Source organism: Miscanthus floridulus, chromosome 17, assembly GCF_019320115.1.
Source record: "Miscanthus floridulus cultivar M001 chromosome 17, ASM1932011v1, whole genome shotgun sequence".
Taxonomy (NCBI): Eukaryota; Viridiplantae; Streptophyta; class Magnoliopsida; order Poales; family Poaceae; genus Miscanthus; species Miscanthus floridulus.
In genome coordinates, this window is record NC_089596.1 from 96219706 (window position 1) to 96247091 (window position 27386).

Consider the following 27386-nt stretch of genomic DNA (forward strand, 5'->3'; position numbering starts at 1 on the left):
TGAGGTATGGAGCCCGAGAGAGGATCTGGTGTTGTGAAGGCTATCAACGTCGATCCAGAGGATGTTGGGCTGCATGACATCGACAACATTGAGCTTAGCGCCTCTACAGCGAGCAACTCCACGCTCCCGCAGCTAGAGGCAACCGATGCTGAAAAAGCTCAAAATGAAGAAAGAAGAAGAAGAAGAGCAGCTAAAAAAGAGAAAAGAGAAGCAAGAGAGAATAAGAAGAAGGAGCATCAACGGTTAGGACCAAACACAGGTGCCAATGCAGCTAGCGAAATTATCTAAACACCTCTGTGTATAGTTATCTAACCTGTTGTCTATCAGGTTTGTAGTGCACACTTCCTCTACCCTACGGGAGAATGCTCTGAAAGATAAACGAGTGGACAGGAAGGCGCCACGTCCGCTGTGCATGAGGTTTATAGGCTTTGTAGTCAAGTGAGTCCTATGCACTAACACCTTAACCTGTATTCTGGTACTTGTGTAAAAATGCAAACATTTTGGAATAAGATTTGACCCGCTCAATTGTGGTCTTTATGGGACACAGGGAGTAGATAAAAGTGGATTCGACGGACATTCTTCTCCAAGGTAAGATCTAACCGGTGGAGTTATGCTGATGAGGTTGGAATGGTTCTTTCTCTAAGGAGTCCATGAACTTCAATACTGTATTATTAACAATCCAGATATAACATCAAATATGAAATATTTTCACTTTCAATCTTTCAAACAAATATTTTCACTCTCACATACGCCTCCTGTGTTACAATTTATTTTACAGAATGTCAAACATCACTAGCATAGAAATAATACTGCTCACTCACAAAAGCGTGCGCAAATTAACATCACAGACACGTTCAATTCAAGTCTCAACACTGTTGACTATATTTTATGTAGTGCGTGGGCCTAGCCCCTCCCGCCGAACAGCACCTTGAGCTTGAGACCTGTAGTTCGTCTAGGTTGGTCACCTTGTTCATGACCTCCGTGGGCAGGTCGTTAGCGAAGAGCGCGAAATCGAGGATCTACAGGCCGAGGTTGTCGCTATTGAACAAGGATAGCGTCACCGACGTGGCATTGTCGTGGCTATACTAGAAGTGGAGCTATCCCCATAGGAGCACCATCAGGTCGCCGGCGTACAACATCTTGGTGTACACCCTATTGAGCGCGCGCTGATGAAGCCGGAGATGACGCCGCCGTCGACGACAAAGATGAGCTCAGTGCCTCCCGGGTGGTAGTGTAGCGGCGTGGCACCGCCTGGGACCATCACCATCCTCGCGGCGGAGATGCCCGGCCCATTTAGGCCGGGGAACGTGGTGACGATGGTGGAGCCCAGGGAGATCTTGAAGGGTTTCAGCACCGTGTCGTGGCTACCGAGCCCGCCATAGTGGAAGTCGGTGGCGGTCACATCCTTCATGGGCTTGCAAGGGTAGCCGCCCCACATGGTGATAGACTCGTGGCCATCGGCGAGACACCATCTATGTGAGCACGACAAGGGGATCGTCGGATTCGGCCGAGCGATGGAGAAATCTCACTCCGGTCCTTTTACTGTATTTGTAAATATATTGTCGATGCCTTATTACAACAAGTGTTCAGTATATATGGCTCAAGCCGCTGGTCTCAAATGACCCCACATGTCATCAACTATCTATTACATAAATGATGCAAATACGTTTTCCTATTTGGGACACGCCCTTCGCCTGTGTCTTCACCCTTGCGCCGTGACATCTCCCCCCACCGAAGGTTCTGCTTGTCCCCAAGCAGGTGCTGCTGGAAAATGCTTCTTGACGACATGATAGTCCTACCAAGTTGTTGTGTCCTTTGGTAAGCCTGTCCAAGTGATTAGTACCTGTGGAACAACGTTGTTACCTTTCTTGACGAGTCTGCATTCGAGGATATTCTCAGGTAGGGCTTCTGTGGCTTCCAGGTCTATAATTGTAAGTAGTGTTTTGTACACTAGAGTGTAGTCAGGATGAAAAGCCTTCAACTATGAGATGTGAAACACTAGGTGTATAGAACTATCATCAGGCAATTGCAAACGATAAGCCACTGCTCCAATCTTCTCTAGGACTATGTATGGTCCGAAAAACTTGTATGACAATTTGAGAAATAGTATGTTTGCTACCGAGGATTGAGTATAAGGTTGAAGGCACAGTAAGACTGAATCCCCGACTGAGAATTGTTGATCAGTTCTGTTTCTGTCTACAAAAATTTTCATCCTATTCTAAGCCTGTTGAAGCCTTTGCTTGAGATTCTGTAGATGGAGATCACGATCCTCAATGAGTTGGGTTACTAATGGTGACACTTTTGGTGTTGGAGAGGGATTCCCACCTAGATCAGGGTCATACCCATATAGTGCCTTGAAAGGGGAACATCCAGTTGAACTATGGTATGAGGAGTTGTACCAAAGCTCAGCTAGTGGCAGTCATGACTTCCAGGTCTTTGGGGAATCTTGTACTAGGCATCTTAAGTACATTTCAAGGCATTGATTGACCCTTTTAGTCTACCCATCTGTTTGGGGGTGGTATGCTGTACTCAAGTTGAGGTTGATCTTGTAAAGCTTGAACAACTTCCTCCAAAAAGAGCTCACAAAGATATTATCTCTATCTGAGACTATGGATTGAGGCATACCATGAAGTTTCACAATATTGTCTAGGAATAGTTTGGCAATAGAGATGGCAGTGTAGGGGTGTCTGACAGGAATGAAATGTGCAAACTTTATAAGTCTATCCACTATGACCATGATGACAGAGTACCCTTCAGATTTTGGTAAGCCCTCAATGAGGTCCATAGACAAATCTTTCCAGACACCAGCTAGGATTGATAGGGGTTGCAACAATCCAGCTGGGTGAGTATGTGAGTGTTTTGCATGCTGGTAGGTCTTGCACTATTTGATGTAGCAATCCACATCAGTTTTCATCCCTTTCCACACAAAGTGTCTTTTAAGCCTGTGATAAGTTGCATTGACTCCAGAATGGCCACCAATGGCACTGGAGTGACATGTAGCAATCAATTTTGTTTGGAGGGTAGAATTATTGCCAATCCAAATGAGGTCCTTATGCTTGATCAAACCTTGGTGAAGGTTGTACCCATTTGCATCTAGGCTGCTAACCGAAAGTTGTGTGATAAGCTGTTGTGCATGAGGGTCTGTTGTATAAGAGTTCAGCACTTCCTGTACCCATTGTGGTTGCACCACTAATACTGCCTGTATAGCTAGCATATGAGCCACCCTAGACAAAGCATACGCAACCATGTTCTCTTTGCCTTTTCTGTATTTGATTTTGAACTAAAGGCCCATTAGTCTTATCATTGCTTTGCATATCAGAGTGAAGATTTTGTTCTAAAAGATATGTCAAGGATCTGTGATCAGTCAGGATGATGAATTTTTGCCTTTGCAGATAGTGTCTCCACTTTTCCACTGCCATTATCAATGCCAAGAATTCATTCTCATAGATTGAAAGTTGTTTATGCTTTTCTCCTAGAGCTTTGCTGAGATAAGCAATAGGCTACCCATTCTGCATCAACACTGCCCCTATTCCATCTATGCGAGCATCTGTTTCAACTGTGAACTGGGCTTGAAAATTTGGAAGTGCAAGGATAGGTGTTATTGTCATGGATATTTTTAGATTGTGAAATGTTGTGTTGGCTTGATCAGTCCATTGAAATTGTTTGTTCCTGAGTAGTAGTGAGGGGTTTTGCTATAATTCCATAGTTTTTCACAAATTTCCTGTAGTAGCCAGTTAACCCCAAAAATGCCCTAAGTTCTATGAAGGATGTTGGTATTGGCCATTGGAGCATTGCCTGAGTCTTGGCTGGGTCTGTAGACACCCCCTGATCAGAAATAATGTGGACCAAGTATTCTAGACGCTACTGAGCAAATGAGCACTTAGATGCTTTGAGGTATAGCTTGTTAGTCCTTAGTGTCTCCAACACTTGTTGTAGATGCTGGATATGTTTTTCTATGGATTTGCTGTATATGAGAATATCATCTAAGAACACCAAGACAAACTGCATGAGGAAGGGTTGCAACACTTGATTCATAATGCATTGAAAAGTTGTTGGTGTATTAGTCAACCCAAAGGGCATGACCTTAAAGTGATAATGACCCTGATGGGTTTTGAATGTTGTCTTGTGTTCATCTACAGGCAACATCCTCACTTGGTGATAGCCAGATCTTATATCTAACTTGGTGAACACCTTGGAGCCTTGTAACTCATCCAATATTTCTTCAATAATGGGCATTGGAAATTTGTTCTTGATAGTGATTGAATTGAGCTTTCTGTAGTCTATGCAAAACCTCCAACTACCATCTTTCTTCTTGACCAAGAGCACTAGGGATGCAAATGGACTATGGCTGTGTGTGATGAGTCCATGATCCAACAGTTGTTTCACTTGGTTTTCTATTTTAGTTTTATGCTGAGGTGAATAATGGTAAGGCCTGGAATTGATGGGGACAACATCAAGCATAAGGGGAATGGCATGGTCATAACTTCTTGGTGGTGTAAGGGTTTGAGGATCCTTGAAGACATCAGCATATTGATGCAACAATAGTTGGACATCCTCATTGGGAACCATTGGTACTGAGTTGTTTGCTTCTGGCTATTCCTTGATGGTGTCCAGCACAACATATGCCTAAATATCATTTCCCTATGTTGATTTGTAGAACTGCTTAGCTAAGATTGTACTCAATTGCAATAGGTGGGGCTTGATGCCTCTCAGAGTAACACTGCTGCCCTTATGCTAGAATGTTAAAGTTTTACCTATCCAGTCACACTACATTGGGTTGTGGCTCACCAGCCAGTCATATCCCAAAATAGCATCATATGGCAAAAGGTCCAACACAATCATGTCTGATGTGAATGTATGGCCTTGAATATACCAGGTGAGATTTGGTACCATGGTTGCAGTTGTCATCCACTCTCCATTGACAAGTTTCACTTTTTGCTTGTCCATTGGAATTGTTTGTAGTTTGGTTAGCTGCACAAAATGGGAACTAACAAAGTTGTGGGAACTCCCAGTGTCCACTAAAGTCAGCATTGTCTTGTTCTTGACAGTGGTCTTCAGCTTGATGCAATCCTTGGATTCAGTACCAGCCATAGCATTCAATGACAATTGACAGAAGTCTTCAGTCAATAATTCATCTATTGCCATTTCATTAAGAAGATCCTCATTGATCTCTTTATCTAGATCATTAACCACTAGATCATTGATTTGTGGTTTGGTCTTGTTTGTACAGACCTCAGCATGGCTAGGCTCAAATTTTTCTCCACAGTGATAGCACAAATTGTTGGCCTTTCTGTAATCTCTTAGTTGCTTGTCCCTCCATAAGTTACCATATCTACCAGTATTGGCTTGGTCAGGTTTGTGTTGCTGTTGTCTAGCTAGATTGTTGGCTCGCTGATATTTCAATTTGTTTCTCTCTAGGACCCTTTGTTATATCTTTGCTATAATAGTAGCCCTTTCAACTATGGTTGGAACCTGAGGTTCCACAATTGATCTAATATCTTCCTTGAGGCCAGTCACATAAGTTGTTGCAAAGAACAGCTCATCAAAGTTGCCACTATGCATGGACACCTAAAATTGGAGTTTTTGGAATTGAGTGGTGTATTCTTCCACTGTCCCAGTCTACTTCAGATTCAACATCTCCTGGACAGCTGATCTATAATCATCAGAGCCAAATTTTGATTGCACAGTTAAGCAGAAGTCTATCCATGAGATCTTTCTATGAGCCTACTTGTAAGCCTGCCACCACATAGTTGCATTGCCTTGCAAATGCATAGATGCTGCAGTTACCCAAAGCCTCTCTGGAATAGTGTATATGGTGAAGTAGTTCTCACAGTTATCAATCCATATCTTGGGGTTTTCACCATCAAAGGTTGGGAATTGTATTTTGAGAAGGGTGTGATGTGGGAGGTCCTCTTTCTCTGTGTGGTGCTGGGTGTGTCGAGGTTGTTTGGAAGTGGATGGTTTATGGTTGTCTTTGGTGTGGGCAAACACATTCTGGAAGTCCTCCTCTTCCTCAAAGATGATAGACACCGAACCATCACTAAATTCTTGCGGTTCTTTATCAAATTGCTAAAGAGTGAGCTGTGCAACAGCTTGACCATTTGCTCTGACCTGTTGTGCTATGAATTGTTGCTCAGCTGCACACTTATCGACTTTCTTGTTGTTCTCTTGCATTTGAGTCTTCAGCTCCTGCTAGATGACCCCAATATCATTCATTCTATGGAAAAGAAAATCAACGCTCTCCATCATCTGGTCCCAGCGGGACTTATCTCATCGGTGCTCTTCGACATGTGGTCTAGCAGGATCTGATTTTGCTTCGAAGGTTTCAGTGGAGCCGTTGCGGCAAACTGTTGAATGCTTAAGGACTCCACTATGAAGCAACAGGCTTGGTCAAAACCTCCTGCTTCATTAGTACCCAACTCCCGAAAGTAAGGCAGGATCGAGGGATTTTACACAGAGATCAGCACTCTACAACCCAAATCCATGGATACTACCTCACCAACGCCACCGCACCAGACTTGAATGACCAAACGTCGAAATTTTATGCGTGGATAGATGCCGCGCAACCCTTGTTCGTCGTCAAGTTGTGCTAAGAGAAAAGGATGTGAGCGGAAGGGTTGAGCTCACAGTGGTTCACGCCACCAAACCAAATGTTGTCGGTGTAGTCCCCCAGTCGTTTGTCAAGCCGTAGATGCAGGAGATCGGGAAAGCGAGTGTTGGATTGGGGTTTGGTAGAGGTGGAGAGTGAAGTGCACAAGCCAAGGAAACGCCTTTGCCATCGCTGACCTAGTTCAACCTAAGGAAGGACCTTCGGGACCGTGCGTCGAACACCTCTGGGGCGTGGACGGTGGTCACCTGCCGACTAGAATTACAAACTGCAGATCGAAGCAGATGGTGTCGGGACATACCGGTGCGAGCTGCGCGCCTCGGTGGTGGTGGTGGTGGTGGTGGTGGTTATTCGCTGGATCTGGCGCCGGGGTTGGTGACGATGACTGCACGGTGGAGGTGAAGAATGATGAGGCGCCGAACAGGGGATAGGGTGGGTGGGTTGTTGCCAAGGAAGGACCCGCCTTTGATACCACTTGACAGACAAGTGGCCGCCAATGAGACGCCGTTGACGTGAGCACGACAAGGGGGGTCGTCAGATTCGGCCGAGCGACGGAGGAATCTCACTTCGGCCCTTTTACTGTATTTGTAAATATATTGTTGATGCCTTATTACAGCAAGTGTTCAGTATATATGGCTCAAGCCGCTGGTCTCAAATGACCCTACATGTCATCAACTATCTATTACATAAATGATTCAAATATGTTTTCCTGTTTGGGACACGCCCTTTGCCTGTGTCTTCACCCTTGTGCCGTGACACGTGGCGCCGGAGGCTAGGTCGGTGACGTAGAAGTCCTGGTACACGACGAGGGAGGAGAAGGGCAGCACGGAGAGCGTGGACACGACGGTGAGGAGGAGCTTGGCCTTGGCCATTGCAGGATTAGATTTCTGTACTGTACGTACGTAGCTCAGTGGCGGAGCTACGGGGTATGCCGGGTATGCACCGGCATACCCTGCGATTCTGGCAAGTAAGAACGTATATATACGTATTTATATATAAAAAAAGAAAAACACTCATCTGCTGTGTACTGCGTACATGAGAGCTGAGGCCGAGCGTGCCAGCGTTGAGCACGAGCGAGAGGCAGGCCGCGAGCGAGCATCAGGTCCACGCGGGCATGCGGCCCATGTGGCCAGTGACGGAGACGCCAATAGCCCAATACGGATCGAGGCAGCGCCGTCGTATACTTCGAGTCTTCGACGCTAGACGGTTCATCTAATCATCTTCATCACGATTCACACGTCCTGCGTGGCTGCGCGCCTGGATCACTCACGCCGTCAGCTATTGCCCACGGCCCGTCATTGTCCAGTCGTCTTCGTGATCTCATCCCGTTCGCCGTTCGGCACTTCGGCCTTCGGCCTTCGCCCTGCCCTACGACCGCACCAGCATTTGTGATCAGAATTGTTCAGCCGTTCAGGTGAGATTCAATCCTTGTTTTTGGCTTTTTAAAAAAATTCCTATGTACTTTAATTGCTAATTGCTTAGCGCTAAAATCATAAAATCATCCATCACGCAACAATGTCGAGGATTTGTCCCAATATTAGAGTCGATAAAGATTGATCTTTTGTTCAGTACTCGTATCATGTGAGTGATCCATAATTGCATGTGAGTGTTCAATCATGCAAGCGTAATTTATTTAATTATTTGGCACTGTATTCTTTGTAATATTTATGCAGTTATGGAGAGAAACGGGGACATTGCATCTCTTTTTCAGAAGCATGAAGCAAAGAAGAAGGCAGCGGCAGCTGCTGTTATTTCTAATCGCTCAAACTTGAATTGCAGCTACATAATTATATTGATGACATGAGACAGGATGATAGCTTCAAAGGTCTAGACAATATTGTTGATCTCTCAGTTAAGCTTGTTGAAACAAAGAGGCACAAAGTGTATGATATGGTTTATGAGCTCCTCAAATTGGTATTGCCTCTACCTGTGGCAACAACAAGTGTTGAAAGGGTATTTCTGTAATGGTTATTGAGAAAACTAAGTTAAGAAATAAGATGAGAGATAGTCTTTTTGATGATTGTCGTCTAGTCATCTTGATTGAGCGCAGTGGTGGATCCAGAAAAAATATATAGAGGGGGTTGGACTGAAGAGAGAAAGACCAACTTATAACTCAATTATGTCCCATACATAACTAACATATAGCAGTTTTAAGTACTTTATAACACGATAACTTTGATAAACAATTGAAAGTACATCATATTTCATAAGAAGTAAAAAAATACAATTGAAAACGACAAACGGGGAAAGAAGAAAGGCCCACGGCCCACTTGCCCTATTGATGTTACTACCTTACTGGGCCTATTTGGGTGGGGGAACAAATAGATGGAGAAACACCCGATGCATCGTCTTCAACCTCCGTCGACCTCTCGGGTGTTTCAGGTCTCCAGCCCTTCCTTTCCTTCCTCCATTGTCAGCCCACTGTCCAAAAATTCTTTAGGGGGTTGAGGGGGGCTTCACAGGCGCGGCCACGGTAGGGGGGCTTGAGCCCCCCCCCCCCCCAGCCCCAGTGGCAGATCCGTCATTGATTGAGCAGGGTATTTTATTTGAAGTTGATGAAGATGATATAATCAATACATTTATGTCTCTTCAAAAACGTCGAATAAAATAGTCACAAGAATAGCATTGTAAGTCTTCGGTTCTCTTTTATGCCTTATTTCAATTATCGATATGGCTTTTGAACTATTTATACTATACTTAGGGGATGATTTGAACTTAATCCATGAATTGAAGCCTTATTATGTTATTTAGTCCATATATACCGAATCATGTTGTCAATTTTATAATTATTATCGAATTACTAGAATAGATTTACCGAATTATATATGAAAATTTTTAGACAGCATACCCTTAAACAAAATCCTAGATTCGCCGCTGACGTGGCTATGCGTTGGAGCTAGAGCTAGTTCAAGTTGTATGTTTGGACTCGTGGCTCTGACGATGATTGGTACGAGGTATATATTGGAGGGTTTGTGTGGCTCTGTCGATGTTTGGTACGAGGTATGGCGGGTTCACGCTTCCTTTGCCCCGGCGGCTAACTGGTCACAATATATATCGAGAACTATATATAATCACCACGTACTAGCCCCGGCGGCTAACTGGTTCCAATATATCGAGAAGACGAGAACTACATATAATCAGCACTAGCATATATAGAACAATGTGCTTCAGTTGAAGAACTAAGAAGCGAGGACCCAGCGCAGCTGCGAACAGACGGATTGTCCGCTGACGATGCAATCAGAGCACTTTCGAGGAAGTCCACCAGTGCATGCATGTTGTTTGTAACTAATCCAATCCAACCATGGGGAACGAACATTGGTACATCAGGCTATAAGACCCATTTATTGTGTTTTATTGAGGTTGAGGGTGCAGAGAATGCCTAGAAATGCAGGTTATATTATTCATTCAAGGCCACTCGCTCTCGGTTCCTGACGACTCCGGCCCTGCCAGCTTCTCTTCTCTTCCCCTTTTATTCCCCATGAAATGGAATGGTCTCTCCTCGTCAATCAAGTCGCGGAAGGAAGCGCCCAGCTCTTGGGCACGGGACCGATGTCATATATGATCTCCCTGTGGCAGGACCAAACAAGTTTGATGGCTTCCGGAGTTCCAATGCCAGCGCCTCGCGGATCACCAGACGGGCCAAACCTGGATTTTACAGTGGGATGGAAATGTTACGTTGCCATAATTCATGTATATACTTGTAACCTACTAACCGTACATGTCAAGTTGGTTTTGGGTCTTGGCTTACCAGTGGTTCTGTGGAGCGCCAGTGGTCCTCGCTCGAATTCCGGCATACGTGGTCCCGTTAACAGATCTCCCAAGTACATCCTGAAAATAAACCAAGACAAGGAAAACGTTCTGAAATCATTCAAGTGTTTGGTTACTGACAACGATGCTTTTGGAGGATCCTGAGAGTATGCTGAAGAAATCCTAACTTATCAAACTAGTTCCATGTGAGAAATGCGGAGTTAAACCAACTTGCAGAACCAACTTGCCTGCAGGAATAGTGGATCGTTTGAGACTACTGCAGCCGTCAGATGCGCATTCATCCTTTCACAGGCTTCTAAGACCAATTCAAGCTGATCCTTAGAGTATTCTGTAACTACCTGGATTATGAAATCAGAATAGGTCAGTTTATATAACTATAAAAACATTAAACTTAAGAATGCCCTATAATAATAGAATAAATCAGCGCCATAGAAACATGTACTAGTTAACTCCTGACAAAGCATCTGTCAGTACGGGTGATAAGGACGACAACAAAGGCTGGTTTAAAAAATATGCATGCAGCTTTGAATGAATGTAGGAAAAAACTACAGGTACATGTTGCAGTTCAACTATGCCTTTTTCTGTAGTCGTGGACATTTTCCATCTCAGGTAGATGCTTCAGGAAGGGGTTAATAATTGCTATACTGGATTGATATTAGTGTCATACGAATGCCAGGCATCAATTAATTTCGTTTTTCTAAAGTTCTATGCATCATTGCATCTTACTGCTTAGAACAAAATAAAGCCATGAATTAACTCTAAAAATAGAATGCAGATTTGTAATCCATATCCAAGAACAATTATATTCTGTTATCACAGATCCTTCTTTAATATATAATTATATACGCTTTTGGAAGAGGTTGGCAGTACTAGTGTCAGGAATGCCAGGATTATCAAGCATTATTGTACTATTTTTCATTATGGTAAGATAATTACATCCAGGGTCTATTACCTGGAATGGACCAAATATCTCCTTTGTCACAAGCTCGAAGTTCCCACTTTTTAGAATTTCTTCTAGAGGAACAAATACAGCAGTAGGCTTCATGGCACCATAAATTTTGGGAATTGAGTGATTCGCCAATGGTTCACCACCAAACAGAACCTTCGATCCTGGTATTTTGAGAAGGTTGTTCATGTGCTCTATCATGGCTTCTGTAGTAACCTGGATCAGAAAAGATCCATGATATTAATTAATTCTAAGAAGAAACAGAAAAATTGTTTATACCGCTAATCCAGTTCTAACCATATAAACAGTTGAGACAACAAAAATAGTGATGAATAGCTACATGCTCTTTTTTTTTCTCCACACATATTTGACCTTTTACATGAAAACCTGTACTGTGCAAAGACAATTTCCTTTGCCTTCTCTTACACACTACCTGTCTGGATCCTCACATCTATTAAAATAACAGGAAAAAATATTATTACCTGATTCCATTTATTGCTTGATTAAGTTTTTAACTACTATTTGTTCCCAAAATGACACCACACCATTTTAGTTACAAAGAACAATTTGTGATTACAATCCAGAATTGTCCACTTACTGTAAGGACTGGACCAATTGTTAAATCTTCAAGCTTCCTTCTTTCAGAAAGTTTCTTCATGTTCTCAAGCAGACCACTAGAAGACCAATTCTGCAAGTGGAAGCAAATTATACAACAAATAAAGAACAAGAAGCAGAGTACTTTGATTGCAATTTAAAATATGCCAAAGGGCATTGTAAGATCATAAATAGCTTCCGAAGTTCATTAACCTACAATAGCACATGCATCCACAATAACTGTCACCCGCTCCCAGTCCCAGCTGTTGATGCCTTTTCTTTTCTTTTTTAATCCTCTTGAGAAGATACATAACGACCCAAAACTTTTAGACCAATATGATTAGAGAGGTAGTAACCCTAGCATTGACCAAGTTACCAGACAATAAAGCACCAAAGGACCGACCACAAGTCATAGATCAACCAACCAAGAACATTATATGCTTCATCAACGATGAACACAGTCCACAACAACAGTCCTAGATAATTAGCAAAGTGAGGCACATTTGGCAGTCTTTACCTTGTGCATGAATAGAACAGACTGAGCAGAGCATTTCTGACCACTACAAGCATAAGCATCCTGATCGCAAACCCATGCAACATAATCAACCTGTTTGGTCATAAATTACAGAAATCCAGTCAAGTCATAATTCTGATTGTGAATATATGATTTTTAGACATTGAATAGAAATATGGCTTAGACCTCTTGAACATCTGGACCAAGAATTTTCCAATCAAAACCAGCATCCTCCAATTTGACTCGGCCTTTCAAATCAGCAGCCAATTTCTCTGCTACCCGTGAGCTCCCAGTGAAAAGGGTCATTTTCGGATAAGCCTACATGATTTCACAAAAAATTCAAGCATGAGAACTTCCACATAAAAGCACTGAATGAATATAAACTGGCAGATAGCACATTCTTCTGTGTTAATTTCTTTAAAACCTCAATTGCAGAACACAACGTTATGTGCCATCTTATCAAAAAAAAAAAAAAAGACAATGTTATGTGCCACATACTTCCCCTAAAGAAGTATCGCAGACCAAGAAATAAAATGTTAACTGAATTGATTGAAGCACACCATATTGGTGATTATCAATGAGATGAACAACTCTTTAATTCTTAAACTAAAATGTTAAAACAAAGAAACAGGCACATGTTTCAAACATGGAACTAGTTTGTCACAGAACATAACAGTAAATAAACAAACCAAGAACAAATGTACAAAATTTGAAACAATCAAGTCTGTGATCCAAAGTAACTTCCTTGACCCCGCTGAAAAATGTGTATTGCCTTATCTAGTTACTCTATCTTGTTATAACTTGTACCATCATAGAATAACCATTCATACCTCTAACAGAAGCTGGTTCATTGTGACACCATCAGAATTTATGAAATCCATATCCTCCGCTGGCAATCCACAATCATGAAGCAACCTAATCATTTGTTCCATCACAATGCTAACCTTGCTGTCAACCTTGAGTACTGGTTTATTTCCCATGTATAGCGCTCCCATTACTTGTAGTAAGGGAATCTCCAACGGAAAATTGAATGGTGTGATAATTGCAACCTGCACAAATTCTAGATCTATTAGCTTAACATATCATAAATTTGAATAAAAGAAATACAAATGTTCGTGTTATACAGCATAAGATAGATCTCATCAGCTAGCATGTAGACTTCACTCCAATGTGTCAACACTGATTCACTCAGCAATACAGACATGGCAACAGCCAATTTGACTAGCATAGTAAAAGTTTTCTTCAACTCCAGCTAACCAGTACTACAAATTTTGTTTAAAGACATGCCCCACCCCAAGAGATGAAAAGGTACATCTTGAAACTTAAACTGAAATATAACTCAAAAGGAACAAGGACTTATCACTTACAATATTCGATCCATGAAAATTAACTTGATCCTCTAGAAAATTATTCATAATAATTAGGTTATTTCACCTGGGTTTTTTTATGTGCTCTAAAGACTAGAGACAAAAAGGAGTCCAAGAAATTTCAAAAACTTATTTGTTTTTGCCAGAAGAGGCTGTTAAGAACACTTACTGGGCCATATGGCCAACGGTAGCCATTACTTCTTTGTCCAAGATGGTTGCCAGGTACAGCAAATGACCTTGCTAGAAAGCGCACCTGTTACACCAAACAAAGAGAATATTGAGTAATGAGAAGATAAGTGAAACTCTTTGAATCTACGAACTGGAGTATCTTCTTCCAATCTGCACAGTTCAGACTAGACCATTTTGATATCTGCATGCCCTCAACACATTACAACTATGTTGTAAAAAAAACATTACATGAGATCAACAGTAATGGATAGATTATTACGCATGACAGATTTTGTCATCATGCAAATGAAGAAATCTTATATGTAAAAAAAGGAAGCAAACAGAGGCTGAAATACCTGATCTCCACAAAAGTTTTCCAAAAACTTTTGAGAAACTTGAACTTCTGCAAGAGCTTGTTGGTAGCTCTTTGGAGATACCCTCTGGATAAGTTTAGCAAAGAAATCTGAGACCTGCATTGAGCATTTTGACGACAATGAGCCATAAAACTAAATTAATAACTGTGTCTCTTCTCAACATGACTTATTTTGCAGTGTAAAGTATTTCACAAGGCAGATCAATCCAATCATACTAGTATCATTTGGAGAATATTTACAAGGATAAAAGATAGATAAATAATTTTAGTATCAATAGGACAAGATGGCATACTGCAGGTTGGCCCAGCATATGCGCAGCTTTTGCAGATATATCTCCATACATGAGGTACCTGCACATTAGAGCTTTTTAAAGAAAAGAGCAATAATGTTATGATAAATAATGATTTAAAAATTGGAGACGTGAAAAGTAAAATCTACCAAAATTGTGAATTTATGATGTTACAAAACTATGTGTCGGTATAATTTTTCTATTAGGATGTTGGAACACATGTCAGAGATCTAGGGACATCATGGCAAGAGATTATTTGTAGCATAGCATAAACTTCAATGATCAAGCAAAGAGTAACAATCAACTTCGAAAATGGTAATATTAATGAGAGATTCAGAGGACAGAGGGCATATCAGTGGGCTTAATAAACTGTCACGTTAGATTGCTCCTTTTGGCAAGCCAAAATAAGTTAGCCCTGAAATACAGTTCAAAACAGAAGATAGCCAAACACACCTCTCTGGAGCTTTAAGTGGGTTGTGAAGTCCATGCTTTGGGCATTTAGATAAACTCTCCACAAATGGCTATACAAGGAAAAAAGAGAAAAGACATCACACATTGTATGAGAACATACTTGACACAAGATCTCGACAAACAACATCTCTATCCTCAAATAGCAATATGAAAATATCAAACAACTTTAAATACAACTTCTCAATGTTCTATCTTAGCTGTTTCATAGTGGTATGATGAAGTTACATATCCTTGCCAAAATAAGAGGCAGGTGAAAAATCCAGTTATATATAACAAAGGTACAGCTGTTTTTTTGTTAAAGTTGAGGGAAGTTGAAAAGATTAAATGTACTTGGATTATGTTTTCAACTTTTTCATGAACACAAATGGGCAATATAAGAGAATTATCCCTAAGCATACCTTTATTTCTGTTCCCTGAACCTCAGCAACTTTGATGAATTGGTCACCGTTCAAGGGATCAACTATCCAGTTCCAGTTAGCAGATGCTGTCCAGCTTCCCTGCACTGAACCACTGTTGTTGAGACAGAAACAACTCGAGGCTAGATTTGCATTGCTGTGCATCTAAATGTTGTTGAGATTTGCATTTTCTTGAGTGAGAAGTGGGAACACACGCATGTAGCCTGGTGAACAGTCATATGGTTCCATTTCCATGGTAATCGCTTCTTGACTCAGGAAGAGAACATAAGCATTGATTTCGAAGACTAAAAAACCACAAGCAGAGTCCTTACCAAAATTCCGCACTTCCGCGGGGCTGGAACCTGAAACCTCTTGCGGAGACACCGTCGCAAATGACGGCGTGTGCAGCCACCTGCAAATCACCGGAACAATCAGCCGCAGGCCTAAGTGAACTTATCATCCACACCTAGTGCGGCATCGAGTAGTAACCACACGCACGGCTCCCCTGATTCCCCCAACAACTAACAACCCTGACAGGGCACGGAACCCTATCAGCTATCGCCACTACACAGTACGCATTGCCCATCAGTGCGATTCCCCCAACTCGCATCAGATCGCGCAACGTCGCAACGGCACCTCCATTTGCACGCGCAACAGATCGCGGGGCAAGAAAAAAAAAAGGAGCGGGGCGAGAGGCGGGATCACCTGGACACGCACGCGAGGGGTGCGGATCGACGGACGGCGGCAAGGTGCCGCCGGGAGAGGAGGCGGCTCATCGGCGGCGAGGGCGCCTGGCTTCACTGCGCTGCTCACTTCGATCGCTGGGGAGTGGGCTGTTGCGTCCGCTCTCTGCACTCTGCACTCCGACGGAGCCTCTCCTCGTGCAGTCGTGCTCTGTCGTGTATCCCAGCGGGCGCTTTTAACTTTCCACGGCGGCTGCGATGTGGGCCCCGCGTGAGACGCCATCGGCATCGAGGTGCCGCGCGTGGGGTGATTGGATTGCGCGCGGATCCCGAACGATCTGACCCAGGATGGATGGACAACTCACCTTATCCTTCCATGTGCACGCCTGACTGTCTCTGTCTGCCTGTCCCATTTCGATTTTATTCCGTTCAATTTGAATTTGGCCCGCTAGTGAGGCCCTTGTTTACATTATGTTAGAAATGAGTATTTGGCACTGTAACATTTTCGTTTGTATTTGACAATTATTGTCCAATCATGGTCTAACTAGGCTCAAAAGATTCGTCTCGTAATTTATAATCAAACTGTGTAATTAGTTATTTTTTTTATCTACATTTAATACTCCATGTATGTGTCTAAAGATTTGATGTGACGGAGAGAGAGTGAAAAAACTTGCAATCTAAACAAGACTTGAACAAATTTATCTTCTTTATTTATAGTATCCCTACTTACTGTCATGAAAAAAGTAATTTTTGACTCACTAAACTATCATCTAATAAGTCATTCCTTTCTATAAACTGCAAAATTAGATGTTCACACTCTCCTAACCTCTTAAAATGGTTTTCTCGTTACTCTTAAAAAAAAATGGTTTTCTCGTTACGTGGCGCTGATATGTGGGTGGTTTTGATATATGGCGGACTTAAAGGAACCAGAATGTTTGATTTGCAATTGAGAAAGAAACCGCAAACTAAGCTGATAATTAATCTCAGGAAGACAAAAAAAAGTGACTTTTTTTTTAGAATCAAGTGACTTTTTTCCTGCCGGCTTCTGCCGCGGCCTGTCTTCCTATTTGGGCCTTGCGCTCAACTCAAATGGTTTCGGCGGCCCACTCCTAGGTACACTGCCAGATTTGGCCCATGGGTGTAAATTGAGGCAGCGGCCCAATTTTGTTGAACTTTGAGTATATTTTCCTTCCATTTTCTTTCGGCGCGCCTTTTCTTTCTCCAAAAAGCTCGTCGGTCACGCCCGTGCATCAGTTACCGACGTGCCGGAGACGGGAGACCGGAAGAGCCCCAGATCAAATGTCGCCCACGGTCTCAGTCTCACAGCTTTCTTTCCAACGCTCTCCTTCCTTTCTCCCCCTCGTTTCCCGTGCGCCTCGTGATACAAGGTGTGACGAGGGTGATCGCCCAGTCGCCGCCACACCCATCGCCTCGCCCGCGGCCCGCCCACCCCATGGAGTCGTTGCGGAGGCGGACGCTCCTCAAGGTCATCGTCCTCGGCGACAGCGGGTCAGCGCGTTTCACCTTCGCTTAATTCTCGCCCTTCCTCCATTTCTTTTCTGCCTGTTCCTGCTGGCGCTCGGTCCCGGTTTGCTTAACGTCGGCTTCTCATTGATTGGTGAATTGGTTTGGCGAGTGCAGGGTCGGCAAGACGTCGCTGATGAACCAGTATCCTTCATCTTTGCTCACGTTCATAACAATTTTAGTTAAACTGTTGTTTGTCTTCCCTTTGCTTTCATCCGGTCAGTTGATCTGTTGGTGCAAAGCTGTATCTGTATCATACAGTGAAATGTCCATTGTTTGGACAACTGCGTAGTGGAGTATGATTGATATTTATGCTTCACTCATGAAAGTATGCCTTCAAGGTATTCGCCGTACTGGGAGATGCTTAGATTTGCTTGACAATGACTAGATACGTGAGCAAGAAGTTCAGCCAGCAGTACAAGGCGACGATCGGTGCCGATTTCCTCACCAAGGAGGTCCTCATCGGCGACAGGCTTGTCACCTTGCAGGTGATCCTCTTGGTCTAAATATGATTTCGGTTAATTCATTCTTGCACGCCGGACACCAAGAGGAAACGGACCATGCGGCGGTCGTCCGTCGTCATTGTGTTATGCTATGCAGATATGGGACACGGCGGGGCAGGAGAGGTTCCAGAGCCTTGGCGTAGCGTTCTACAGGGGTGCCGATTGCTGTGTGCTAGTTTATGATGTCAATGCTAAGAGAAGCTTTAATACACTAAATACCTGGCATGATGAGTTCCTCAATCAAGTAAGCCCCCCCCCCCCCCCCCCCCCTTTTATTTTTTGTTGTCGGAGAGCTGCATATCTTCGTGCTGCCTTCTTCGTTTCAGATACTCAGATTCAGATATAGTAACAAATATAAAAAATTTAGCATTAGCCAATAGTTTGGTGCGTTGTGAACTGTGATCACATCTCCCACAAGTATGTATCTTTCTGGATGTCTGTTTACAATAGCAGCTACTTATGAGGTTGAGTATAAAACACAAACAGATAGTGTTAAGATGATCGGTATAGACGTATAGTCATCTACAACAAGTTCATCATAGTTTGCATAGACTTCATTTTTTACCTCCAAAATCAAAAGAAAATAAACTAAACATGTTAGAACTGTTAGAATAAACTACTGCTTCCTTGTGTGAACACACAGCAAGAAAAAGACGACGCCGAAAAGGCTCCCTGCTGTGATACTGTAGCCGCTGCGGGTGCAGGTGCTGAACGGCTCACCTGTAGCACTGTAGCCACATGCAGAGGCCGACACAGAGTCAGCCCTGTATGTTATCTAGTTACTGTTACAGCATGTGTGCTGTACTAAGACTAGATGGATAGAGTTGTATAAATAGACTACCACGGCAACTCAGTAAAGAGAGTTTAGATTTGTCATCTCCCATACAAGGCTTCGGCCAACGCTGGTATCTTGTATTGTGTGTGTATGCTCTGTTCTCCCTCTTCTTCAACCTCTAGCCATAGCGTGTGGGGACGGACAACGCTTGTTCGTGGTCGGCTTAGCTAGCAAGTGCTCGACAACACTAGCGGATGCTCGACAAGACTGGTGAGTGGTCGAACCACCTGAGCCGGTGATCCTATAGGCTAACAAGTGGTATCGGAGCCGTACAAGCGTCGTCGACAGACTAACCGCTGGTGATGACGGGCAGTTCAGAGATGGACGACAGCAGTGGCTGCCCAGCCACGACCGGAGGTCGTTGTTCGCACGGTGCGAGAGGTCAGCGGTACTAGTTGGCCGACACTGACTCGCACCAACAATGAAGAGTGGTCGGTGACCATGAAGGTCAAGCTCAGAGTCCGACGGCTCTAGAATATTATTGACAAGGGCACCGACAATGAAGAAGATGACATATCAGCGTTGGGGGCTATCCTCACTGTTATACTAGCGGAGTACAGGGAGCCGTTGAGGGTGAAGAGCTCGGCTAGAGCGGCGTGGGAGGCTATTGCGGCGATACGCGTCGGTTCCGACAGCGCAAAGAAGGCGACAGTCCAGCTTCTAAAGCAGGAGTACGTCAACCTCAAGTTCAAGGATGGTGAAATGGTCGAGGACTTCTCCCTCCGCCTGCAGACGCTCATCAGCAAGCTGAAGAGCCATGACGTCACCATCAACGAAGAGGAGACGGTCTCCAAGTACCTCCACTCCGTGCCGACAAAATACATACAGATCGTTCTTTCCATAGAGACGATGTTGGACTTGTCCACCCTCACCATTGAGGATGTGACAGACTGTCTACGAGTGGTGGACAAGCGCTTGGAGCAGGCGACAGCAACAAAGGACGCTGGCAAACTGCTGTTGATGGAAGAGGAGTGGGCTGCTCGGAGGGACTCCAGGAAGACAGCCTTCTCCAGCCGCGGTGGCGATGGCAAGCGCCACAGCAAGACTTCTTCGGAGAAGAAGAAGCAGGTCGACCCCAACGCCTGTCGACGCTGTGGGAAGATGGCCATTGGGCACGAGAGTGTCCAAATCGCAAGCAGAAGAAGAAGGCTGAAGCTCATCTGGCGCAAGCTGATGATGGGGATGAGGCCACTATCCTGATGGCGACGTTCTGTGCACTGCACGACGTCGAGACCGAGGAGAAGGAAGAGGCGACGACGGTGGAAGGACCTGGAAAGGCCTTGAAGACTGTCAACCTTGACGAACCACGCGCCCAAGTCCACCTCGGACGTGTGGGCGCCGACCAGGAGCAGCGTTGGTATCTGGACTCTGGTGCCAGCTACCACATGACGGGCTCTAAGGCATCCTTCTCTGAGCTCGACGACGATGTTACCGGTACGGTGAAGTTTGGTGACAGCTCAAGGGTGGGTATATGAGGGCACAACACCATCATCTTCAGGTGTCAGAACAAGAAGCACTGCGCGCTAATGGATGTATATTACATCCCGTAGCTACGTTACAGCATCATCAGCATTGGTCAGCTGGATGAGCGCGGTAGCGAGGTACTGATCCAGGACGGAGTCCTTAGGATCAGGGACCAGGAGCAGCGACTTCTCGCCAAGGTGAAGAGGTCCTTAAACCAGTTGTATCTACTCGACCTAAAGGTAGAGCAGGCGGTGTGCCTGGCGGCAAGGCACACCGAGGAACCATGGATGTGGCATGCCCGGTTTAGACATCTCAGCTTCGACGCGCTTGGTCGGCTGGAGAAAATGGTCCAAGGGCTAAGCCACATCAAGCACGGAGGCGAGCTATGTGACAGTTGTCTGGCCAGGAAGCAGAGGAGGCTACAATTCCCAAAGACAGCCAAGTATCGCGCGAAGGACGCTCTCGAGCTTATCCACGGTGACCTATGTGGGCCTATCGTGCTAGCTACAAACGGTGGTCGGCAGTACTTCCTCCTGCTCGTGGATGATTGTCGTCGCTACATGTGGCTGCAACTCCTGACGAGCAAGGACGAAGTGGCGGCAACGATCAAGAAGTTCAAGATGCGCGCGGAGGCCGAGAGCGGCAAGAAGCTACACGTGCCGAGAATTGATTGTGGCGGTGAATTCACTTTGGTGGAGTTCTCTACGTACACGCCATAGTAGAATGGCGTGGTGGAGCGACGGAACCAGACGGTGGTCGGTATGGCCCGATCCATGATGAAGGCCAAAGGCATGCCGGCAAGGTTCTGGGGGAGGCGGTGACCACGACGGTGTTCATCCTCAACCGCGCTCCGACCAAAGCCCTGAAGGGCGAGATGTTGTTCAAAGCTTGGTATGGGCGCAAGCCGAGCATGTCCTTCCTCCGAACATCCGGCTGCATCAGCCACGTCAGGAAGATGAAGCCAAACCTCACCAAGCTAGAGGACAGGAGCACACCCATGATGTTCTTAGGCTACGCAGAGGTTACCAAGGTGTACTGGCTCTATGACCCACGCAGAGACAAGGTGCTTGTCTCATGCAACGTCGTGTTCGACGAGAAGGCGACTTGGGACTGGAGCAGGCCGAGCACAGGGGAAGCTGGCGGCTTCACCAGCACCTTCGTCGTCGAGCACTTGGTCATCCATGGGGTGGAGATGCTAGGGAAGAGGTGTCGAGCACTCCGGGAGGAGTGCCGAGCACTTCTGGGGCAGTGCCGAGCACTTCAGGAGGGATGCCGAGCACTCAGAGAGGAGTGTCGAGCACTCCTGGAGGGATGCCGAGCACGTCAGGAGTGGTGACCACTCCATGACGGGTATCGAGCACTCCCGTAGTGGAGCCAAAACGTCTTACAGTGGTGCCAACCACTCTAAGACTGAGGTTGAGCACTCCTATAGTGGGGCCAAGCACTGCAGGAGTAGCGACGAGCTGTTTAGAAGTAGTGCCAAGCACTACAACTAGGGTGCCGAGCACTCCAGGTGCTGTGTCGAGCACTCCGGCGAAACAGGGAACTCCATCGACGTCGATCGAGTTTGCCTCACCTCCAAGTGACATCACTGAGTTCGTGGATGCCTTCCACGAAGGTGAGGAGGTGCGGTTCCACAGGCTGGACAACATCGTCGGTGGCACAGGACCCTTAGGACTGGCTGGTCGGCTGCTTAATGACGCAGAGCTGCTGCTCATCAGTGCAGAGGAACCACCCATGTTCACGCTGGCCGAGCGCGACGGAAACTGACGACGGGCGATGCTGGAGGAGATGAAGGTGGTCGAGGAAAACGAGACATGGCAGCTCGTCGATCCACCTCTAGGATATCGTCCGATCAGCCTGAAGTGAGTGTACAAGGTCAAGCGAGACGAGCTCGGCGTCATTGTCAAACACAAGGCGTGCCTTATTGCCCGAGGCTTTGTTCAGCATGAGGGCATAGAGTTTGAAGAGGTCTTTGCGCTAGTAGCGCGCATGGAGTCGGTCCGTTTGCTACTAGCCTTGGCAGCAGCAAAGGACTGACGCGTCCATCACTTGGACGTTGAATCGGCCTTCCTAAATGGTGAGCTGGCGGAGACAGTCTTCGTCAGGCAACCTCTAGGTTTCGCCGTCTAGGGAGAGGAGCATAGGGTGCTCCGACTACGTAAGGCGCTCTACGGGCTGTGGCAGGCCCCACGAGCATGGAACGCCAAGCTTGACGCCATGCTGGGCGAGCTTGGGTTTCAGCGGTGCGCAACCGAGCACGCGCTCTACACGCAGCGACAGGGGAAGGAGGAGCTCGTCATGGACGTGTATGTGATTGACTTAATTGTCACCGGCGCTCGCACGGAGGACATCAATAGCTTCAAGCGTGAGATGGCAGCTCATTTTCGAATGAGCGATCTCGGCGCACTCTCCTACTACCTCGGCATCAAGGTGAGACAGGGGAAGGAGGAACTCATGCTCGGTTAGAGCGCGTATGCCTCCAAGCTGTTGGAGCGGAGCAGCATGACTGAGTGCAAGCCATGTGTGACTCCGATGGAGGAGCGGCTAAAGCTGATGAAGGTTAGCACCACGACGAAGGTGGATGCAACACTCTACCGGAGCATCGTCGGCGGTCTACGCTACCTAGTCCACACGAGGTCAGACATTGTATTCGTCGTGGGCTACGTCAGTTGCTTCATGGAGGATCCCAGATAGGATCACTGGACTACGGTGAAGTGGCTACTGCGCTACATCAAGGGAACGGTAGATCAAGGGATTATCTTTTCCAAGACCGGTGGGAGTAGGCTGCAGCTCACTGTGTTCAACGATGCAGACATGGTGGGGGACATCGATGGACGACGGAGCACCTCTGGCGTGCTCGTGTTCCTCGGGTCGGCTCTAATTTCATGGTTGTCACTGAAACAGAAGGTGGTGGCGTTGTCTACGTGCGAAGCAGAGTACGTAGCAGCGGCCACAGCGGCGTGCCAAGTTGTATGGCTATGCCGGCTACTGGGCGAGCTGACCGGCGTGGAAACTCACCCACCAGTACTGATGGTGGACAACCAGCCCGTCATCGCCCTCGCGAAGAATCCGGTTCTACACGATCGGAGCAAACATATCGACGTGAAGTTCCACTTCCTTAGGGATTGTGTCGATGGAGGACAGATCGTCATCGAGTTCATCGAAACTGGTCGGCAACTCGCGGACGTCCTCACCAAGCCGCTCGAACGTCTTCGACTCACGGAGCTGAAGGAGATGATTAACATGGAGGGAGTATAAGGGATAGCAGTAGGTTTAGCGGAAGAATTGTTAGAATAAACTAGTGCTTCCTTGTGTGAACACACAACAAGGGGAAGACGGCGTTGAAAAGGCTCCCTGCTGTGATACTGTAGCCGCTGCATGTGCAGGCGCTGAACGGTTCACCTGCAGCACTGTAGCCACATGCAGAGGCCGGCGCAAAGTCAGTCTTGTATGTTATCTAGTTACTGTTACAGCATGTGCGTTGTACTAGGACTAGATGGATAGAGTTGTATAAATAGACTACCACGGCAACTCAGTAAAGAGAGTTCAGATTTATCATCTTTCATATAGGGCTTCGACCAACGCTGGTGTCTTGTACTGTGTGTGTATGCTCTGTCTTCTTCTTCTTCAACCTCTAGCCATAGCGTGTGGAGACGGACAACGCTTGTTCGTGGTCGGCTTAGCTAGTGGGTGTTCGACAACACTAGCGGGTGCTCGCCAAGACTGATGAGTGATCGACTCACCTGAGATGTTGATCCTGTGGGCTAACAAGAACATTTATCCCAACAATCTATGCAGTATATAAACTGGCAGAACCTCTCTACGTTTTGGTTTCGTTGCCAAGTACAGTTGTATGCGTATTGCATGATCTGAGTACTCTAACTGAAGGATTCGCCATTTTCTTCCCTTCTAGGCTAGCCCATCAGATCCTCAACATTTTCCATTCATTTTGGTGGGGAACAAGATTGATTTAGATGGTGGAAGCAAAAGAATGGTTAGTTTCCTGAATGTGCAAACTTTCTTATATAGATTCGAAATACTCCGCAGTCTCTTTGCTGCCTTCCCACAGGTTCCAGAGAAGAAAGCGAGGGAATGGTGTGCCTCCAAGGGCGATATTCCATACTTCGAAACCTCTGCAAAGGAGGACCACAATGTTGACACTGCTTTTCTATGCATTGCCAAGCTCGCTTTGGAGCACGAGCATGACAAAGACATGTAAGTAAAAGCGTCTTCAGTTTCTTGTTCGGATACAACGTTCAATCCATGTTTTTTTCTGGCTTTTGGCCTTGCTGAAGTTCTACCAAAATGCGTTTACTATTTTTTTATTGAAAAAAGAGCAAAAAAAAAACTTTCAAAGATGTAGGAGGGTTCAGGCTGCCAGATTCTGGCAACTCCCAGATTGATTTGCAATTCTAATCATATGCGTTTGTTATTTGTTCATTTGTGTCCCCAGTTACTTCAAGACAGTTGCAGAACAAGTCCCGGATACTGAACAGACAAGCGGATGTGCTTGTTAGGAGTTAGCCATTTCCTGGAACTATGTGGCTGTTACTGTATACAATAAGCTCACATACCTGGCAGTTTAACAAGCTTATGTAGCCATTCTTAATTGCAATTATAGCATCAGTGGCTGTGTTAATCGTCTGATACCTAGAACACAGATGGGGGTGTGTTGCAAGCTCTGCTTGCGCCTGCTCTCAATACTTCTGGGTAAAGACACGTGTAGTGATGGAACTCCTTATCAGTTGTGATCTGTGGCTTTTCTACCTGCTGATTCCTGATGCAACTATGCTGCTGCAGCAGATACATGTAAACTACAGACTTCTGTTTGGTAATAATTTTTTAACACAATTGTAACCTTTTAATCAAGAAGAAAGCAAATAGAGTTAATTACAGGAGTTTTAAAATGGCACATGACAGGCTCCCCGGCCTGCCAAAGCAAAGGGGCACAGAGAGCCCAAGAGCCAAAATACGCCCCAAAACACATGGCCTTTACAAAACCCAAGTAAATGTCCTTCTCAACGCTAAATCATCCCAACTTTAGCAGCGACCTATTTGCGTCGTTTGAAGCTCATTGTTAAAGATCCTTCTATTTTGCTCTTTCTAGACGTTCCTCTAAGTGTATATTACTTCGTTGAAAGTGTGTATTTTGTTTTTTGGATATGGTCCTCGACTCCTCGCTGCAGCTTCGGCTTTCGCTAGTCAAACTTTTACTAAGAATGCTTGCTTAAACATTCAGTTAAGTAACGGGAGAAAGATATCGCTGGATTTGTTCTCGAAAGTACTATGAACACATGTCATATATTTCCCGTTATCTGTACAAATATTTTCGGAAAAAGACAAATGGCCAGACGTTGAAATAGTAACGCCAAAGCTGCCAAGTATTCGAAAAGGACAAATTCGCTGGAATTTGTTGAATTCATCTCTTCGCTGTACTGTCGGAGTGTGCACGTGGCACACGATGTCACACGTGATGGTTCAGAGTTCGGACTATTCAGAGCAGGGCTTGCTGCATGAAACGTTGATCAATTCAAGCACCCTGGTCAGTGTGGCCACTGGCCAGAAAGCACACTAGTACACTGCAATCTTTGATAGCGAAACCTGACTGTCGACAGAATATCGTCGGCAGTCCTCCGAGGAGTATCTCACGAAGATAGATTGATCGGTAGAGAAGCGTGAGATCAGGAACAAAAAGATAATAAAGACACACGAGTTACACAGGTTCAGGCCGTCAGTATAACGTAATACCCTACTCCTCTGGTCTGTTGGTTTATATTAGTTATCGTATGATATGCCATGATTTTGGAGGGGGTCACTGCCCGCCTTATATAGTTTGGGCGACAGGGTTACAAATCGATTAGATCTGAGAGATAACCGAAAAGTAATAACTGATTACAGGAATCTTTGGATCATACATATCCTAACAGATCTCGTAGTATCTTCAGAATATCTTCCCGGTGTCTTGGGGGAGGCGCCGAGCAGAGTGGTGCCCCGCAAGGCTTCGTCTTGTGGGCTGGGCCACCCCTAGGGGCGCAGCCCATGTGGCCTGCCGTGGGTATCCGGGGTCGTACACCCCACAGCTAGTCTCCGAGCGCCTTGTACCCGTTGTGCAATGCCGTCTTGAGCTCGTCCATGCAGGTGCGAATAACGCCGAGCAGTCAAACTCATGGTCCAACCACCGTGATAAATTGTTGAGCAGCGTGAACCGTCGCCGAGCAGCATGAACTACCACCGAGCAGCGTCACCTGTCGCCGAGCAGCATGAACTGCCGCCGAGCAGCGTGACCTGTCGCCGAGCAGTGTGACCTAAGTACGGCTTGCCATAAGGGTGTAAGGAGCTCAAGTTCAAAATCGAAAATTTCTTCGCAGTGAACAAGTGTGCTCACTTAGAGTCCGAAAAAAGCAGTAGGAGTCAATCTTCTTCTATAGGCATGTAGTCTTCGAGAAAAAATTCTGCACACTCACCGTGAGGTGAAGTGTGCCCACTTAGTCCCCGAGCCTGACAGCAGATGATATAGTCATGTGGTGCCAGGGTCAGAAACTAGAAGAATAGTAGAAAAACCAGCCGAGCAGGCAGCCAGTCCCCGAGCGTGGCCCAAAAAGAGACAAAGCACATTCACCGCAAGGTGAAGTGTGTCCACTTAATCCCCGAGCCTGACAGTAGGTGACGCAGTCACGTGATGCCAGGGTCAAAAACAGAAAAACAATCAAAGACCAGCGGAGCAGGCAGCCAGTCCCCGAGCCGCAGGGAGAGACATCAGAGAAATGAAACCGTAGAGAAAAAACCAGAGTAACGGTTGTACAGTGTTAGTTACTGAGCCTCAATAAATAGCGGAGAAGTCGGCGATATTTTCGACGAGCAGCAACTGATGGCAGCGATAA

At 45.6% G+C, this 27386-nt stretch overlaps 2 protein-coding genes and 1 pseudogene across 5 annotated transcripts; 1 reads left to right on the forward strand and 2 right to left on the reverse strand.

The window, feature by feature from the left end:
• Nucleotides 1-903: 903 nt before the first annotated feature.
• Nucleotides 904-7479, reverse strand: LOC136516197 (germin-like protein 8-14; annotated as a pseudogene).
• A 2256-nt stretch (nt 7480-9735) lies between these two features.
• Nucleotides 9736-16399, reverse strand: LOC136516359 (delta-1-pyrroline-5-carboxylate dehydrogenase 12A1, mitochondrial). 2 transcript variants are annotated; one of them, XM_066509741.1, is made up of 15 exons: nt 16199-16399; nt 15826-15905; nt 15497-15600; nt 15081-15148; nt 14631-14688; nt 14321-14434; nt 13966-14049; nt 13260-13478; nt 12616-12747; nt 12433-12522; nt 11920-12009; nt 11328-11537; nt 10603-10713; nt 10356-10435; nt 9736-10252 (listed from the first exon to the last, which is right to left on the reverse strand). In XM_066509741.1, the coding sequence occupies exons 1-15, from the start codon at nt 16267-16269 to the stop codon at nt 10114-10116; spliced, it is 1650 nt and encodes a 549-aa protein (XP_066365838.1). In that variant the 5' UTR covers nt 16270-16399; the 3' UTR covers nt 9736-10113. The 2 variants fall into 2 exon arrangements, with proteins under 2 accessions (XP_066365838.1, XP_066365839.1); XM_066509742.1 differs by lacking the exons at nt 15826-15905; nt 16199-16399 and having other exon boundaries at nt 14631-14701.
• A 1117-nt stretch (nt 16400-17516) lies between these two features.
• LOC136516950 (ras-related protein Rab7-like) lies at nt 17517-25274 on the forward strand. 3 transcript variants are annotated; one of them, XR_010774155.1, is made up of 7 exons: nt 17517-17685; nt 17818-17844; nt 18089-18188; nt 18301-18447; nt 24419-24499; nt 24553-24720; nt 24959-25274. XR_010774155.1 is itself a non-coding variant. In XM_066510455.1 (7 exons), exons 1-7 carry the CDS (start codon nt 17630-17632, stop codon nt 25020-25022), a joined length of 621 nt encoding a protein of 206 aa, XP_066366552.1. In that variant the 5' UTR covers nt 17525-17629; the 3' UTR covers nt 25023-25274. The 3 variants fall into 3 exon arrangements, 2 of the variants coding, with proteins under 2 accessions (XP_066366551.1, XP_066366552.1); XM_066510455.1 differs by having other exon boundaries at nt 17525-17685; nt 24575-24720; XM_066510454.1 differs by having other exon boundaries at nt 17520-17685; nt 24419-24720.
• The last annotated feature ends 2112 nt before the right edge of the window (nt 25275-27386 follow it).

Coding starts and splice junctions, on each gene's coding strand:
- LOC136516359 (XM_066509741.1), bottom strand. CDS start 16,269: ATGAGCCGCCTCCTCTCCCGGCGGCACCTTGCCGCCGTCCGTCGATCC. Junction 14,435..14,630: donor ATATGCTGGGCCAACCTGCA/GTATGCCATCTT, acceptor TGCTCAATGCAG/GTCTCAGATTTCTTTGCTAA. Junction 10,714..11,327: donor AGATATTTGGTCCATTCCAG/GTAATAGACCCT, acceptor TTCATAATCCAG/GTAGTTACAGAATACTCTAA.
- LOC136516950 (XM_066510454.1), top strand. CDS start 17,630: ATGGAGTCGTTGCGGAGGCGGACGCTCCTCAAGGTCATCGTCCTCGGC. Junction 17,686..17,817: donor ATCGTCCTCGGCGACAGCGG/GTCAGCGCGTTT, acceptor TGGCGAGTGCAG/GGTCGGCAAGACGTCGCTGA. Junction 17,845..18,088: donor AAGACGTCGCTGATGAACCA/GTATCCTTCATC, acceptor GACAATGACTAG/ATACGTGAGCAAGAAGTTCA.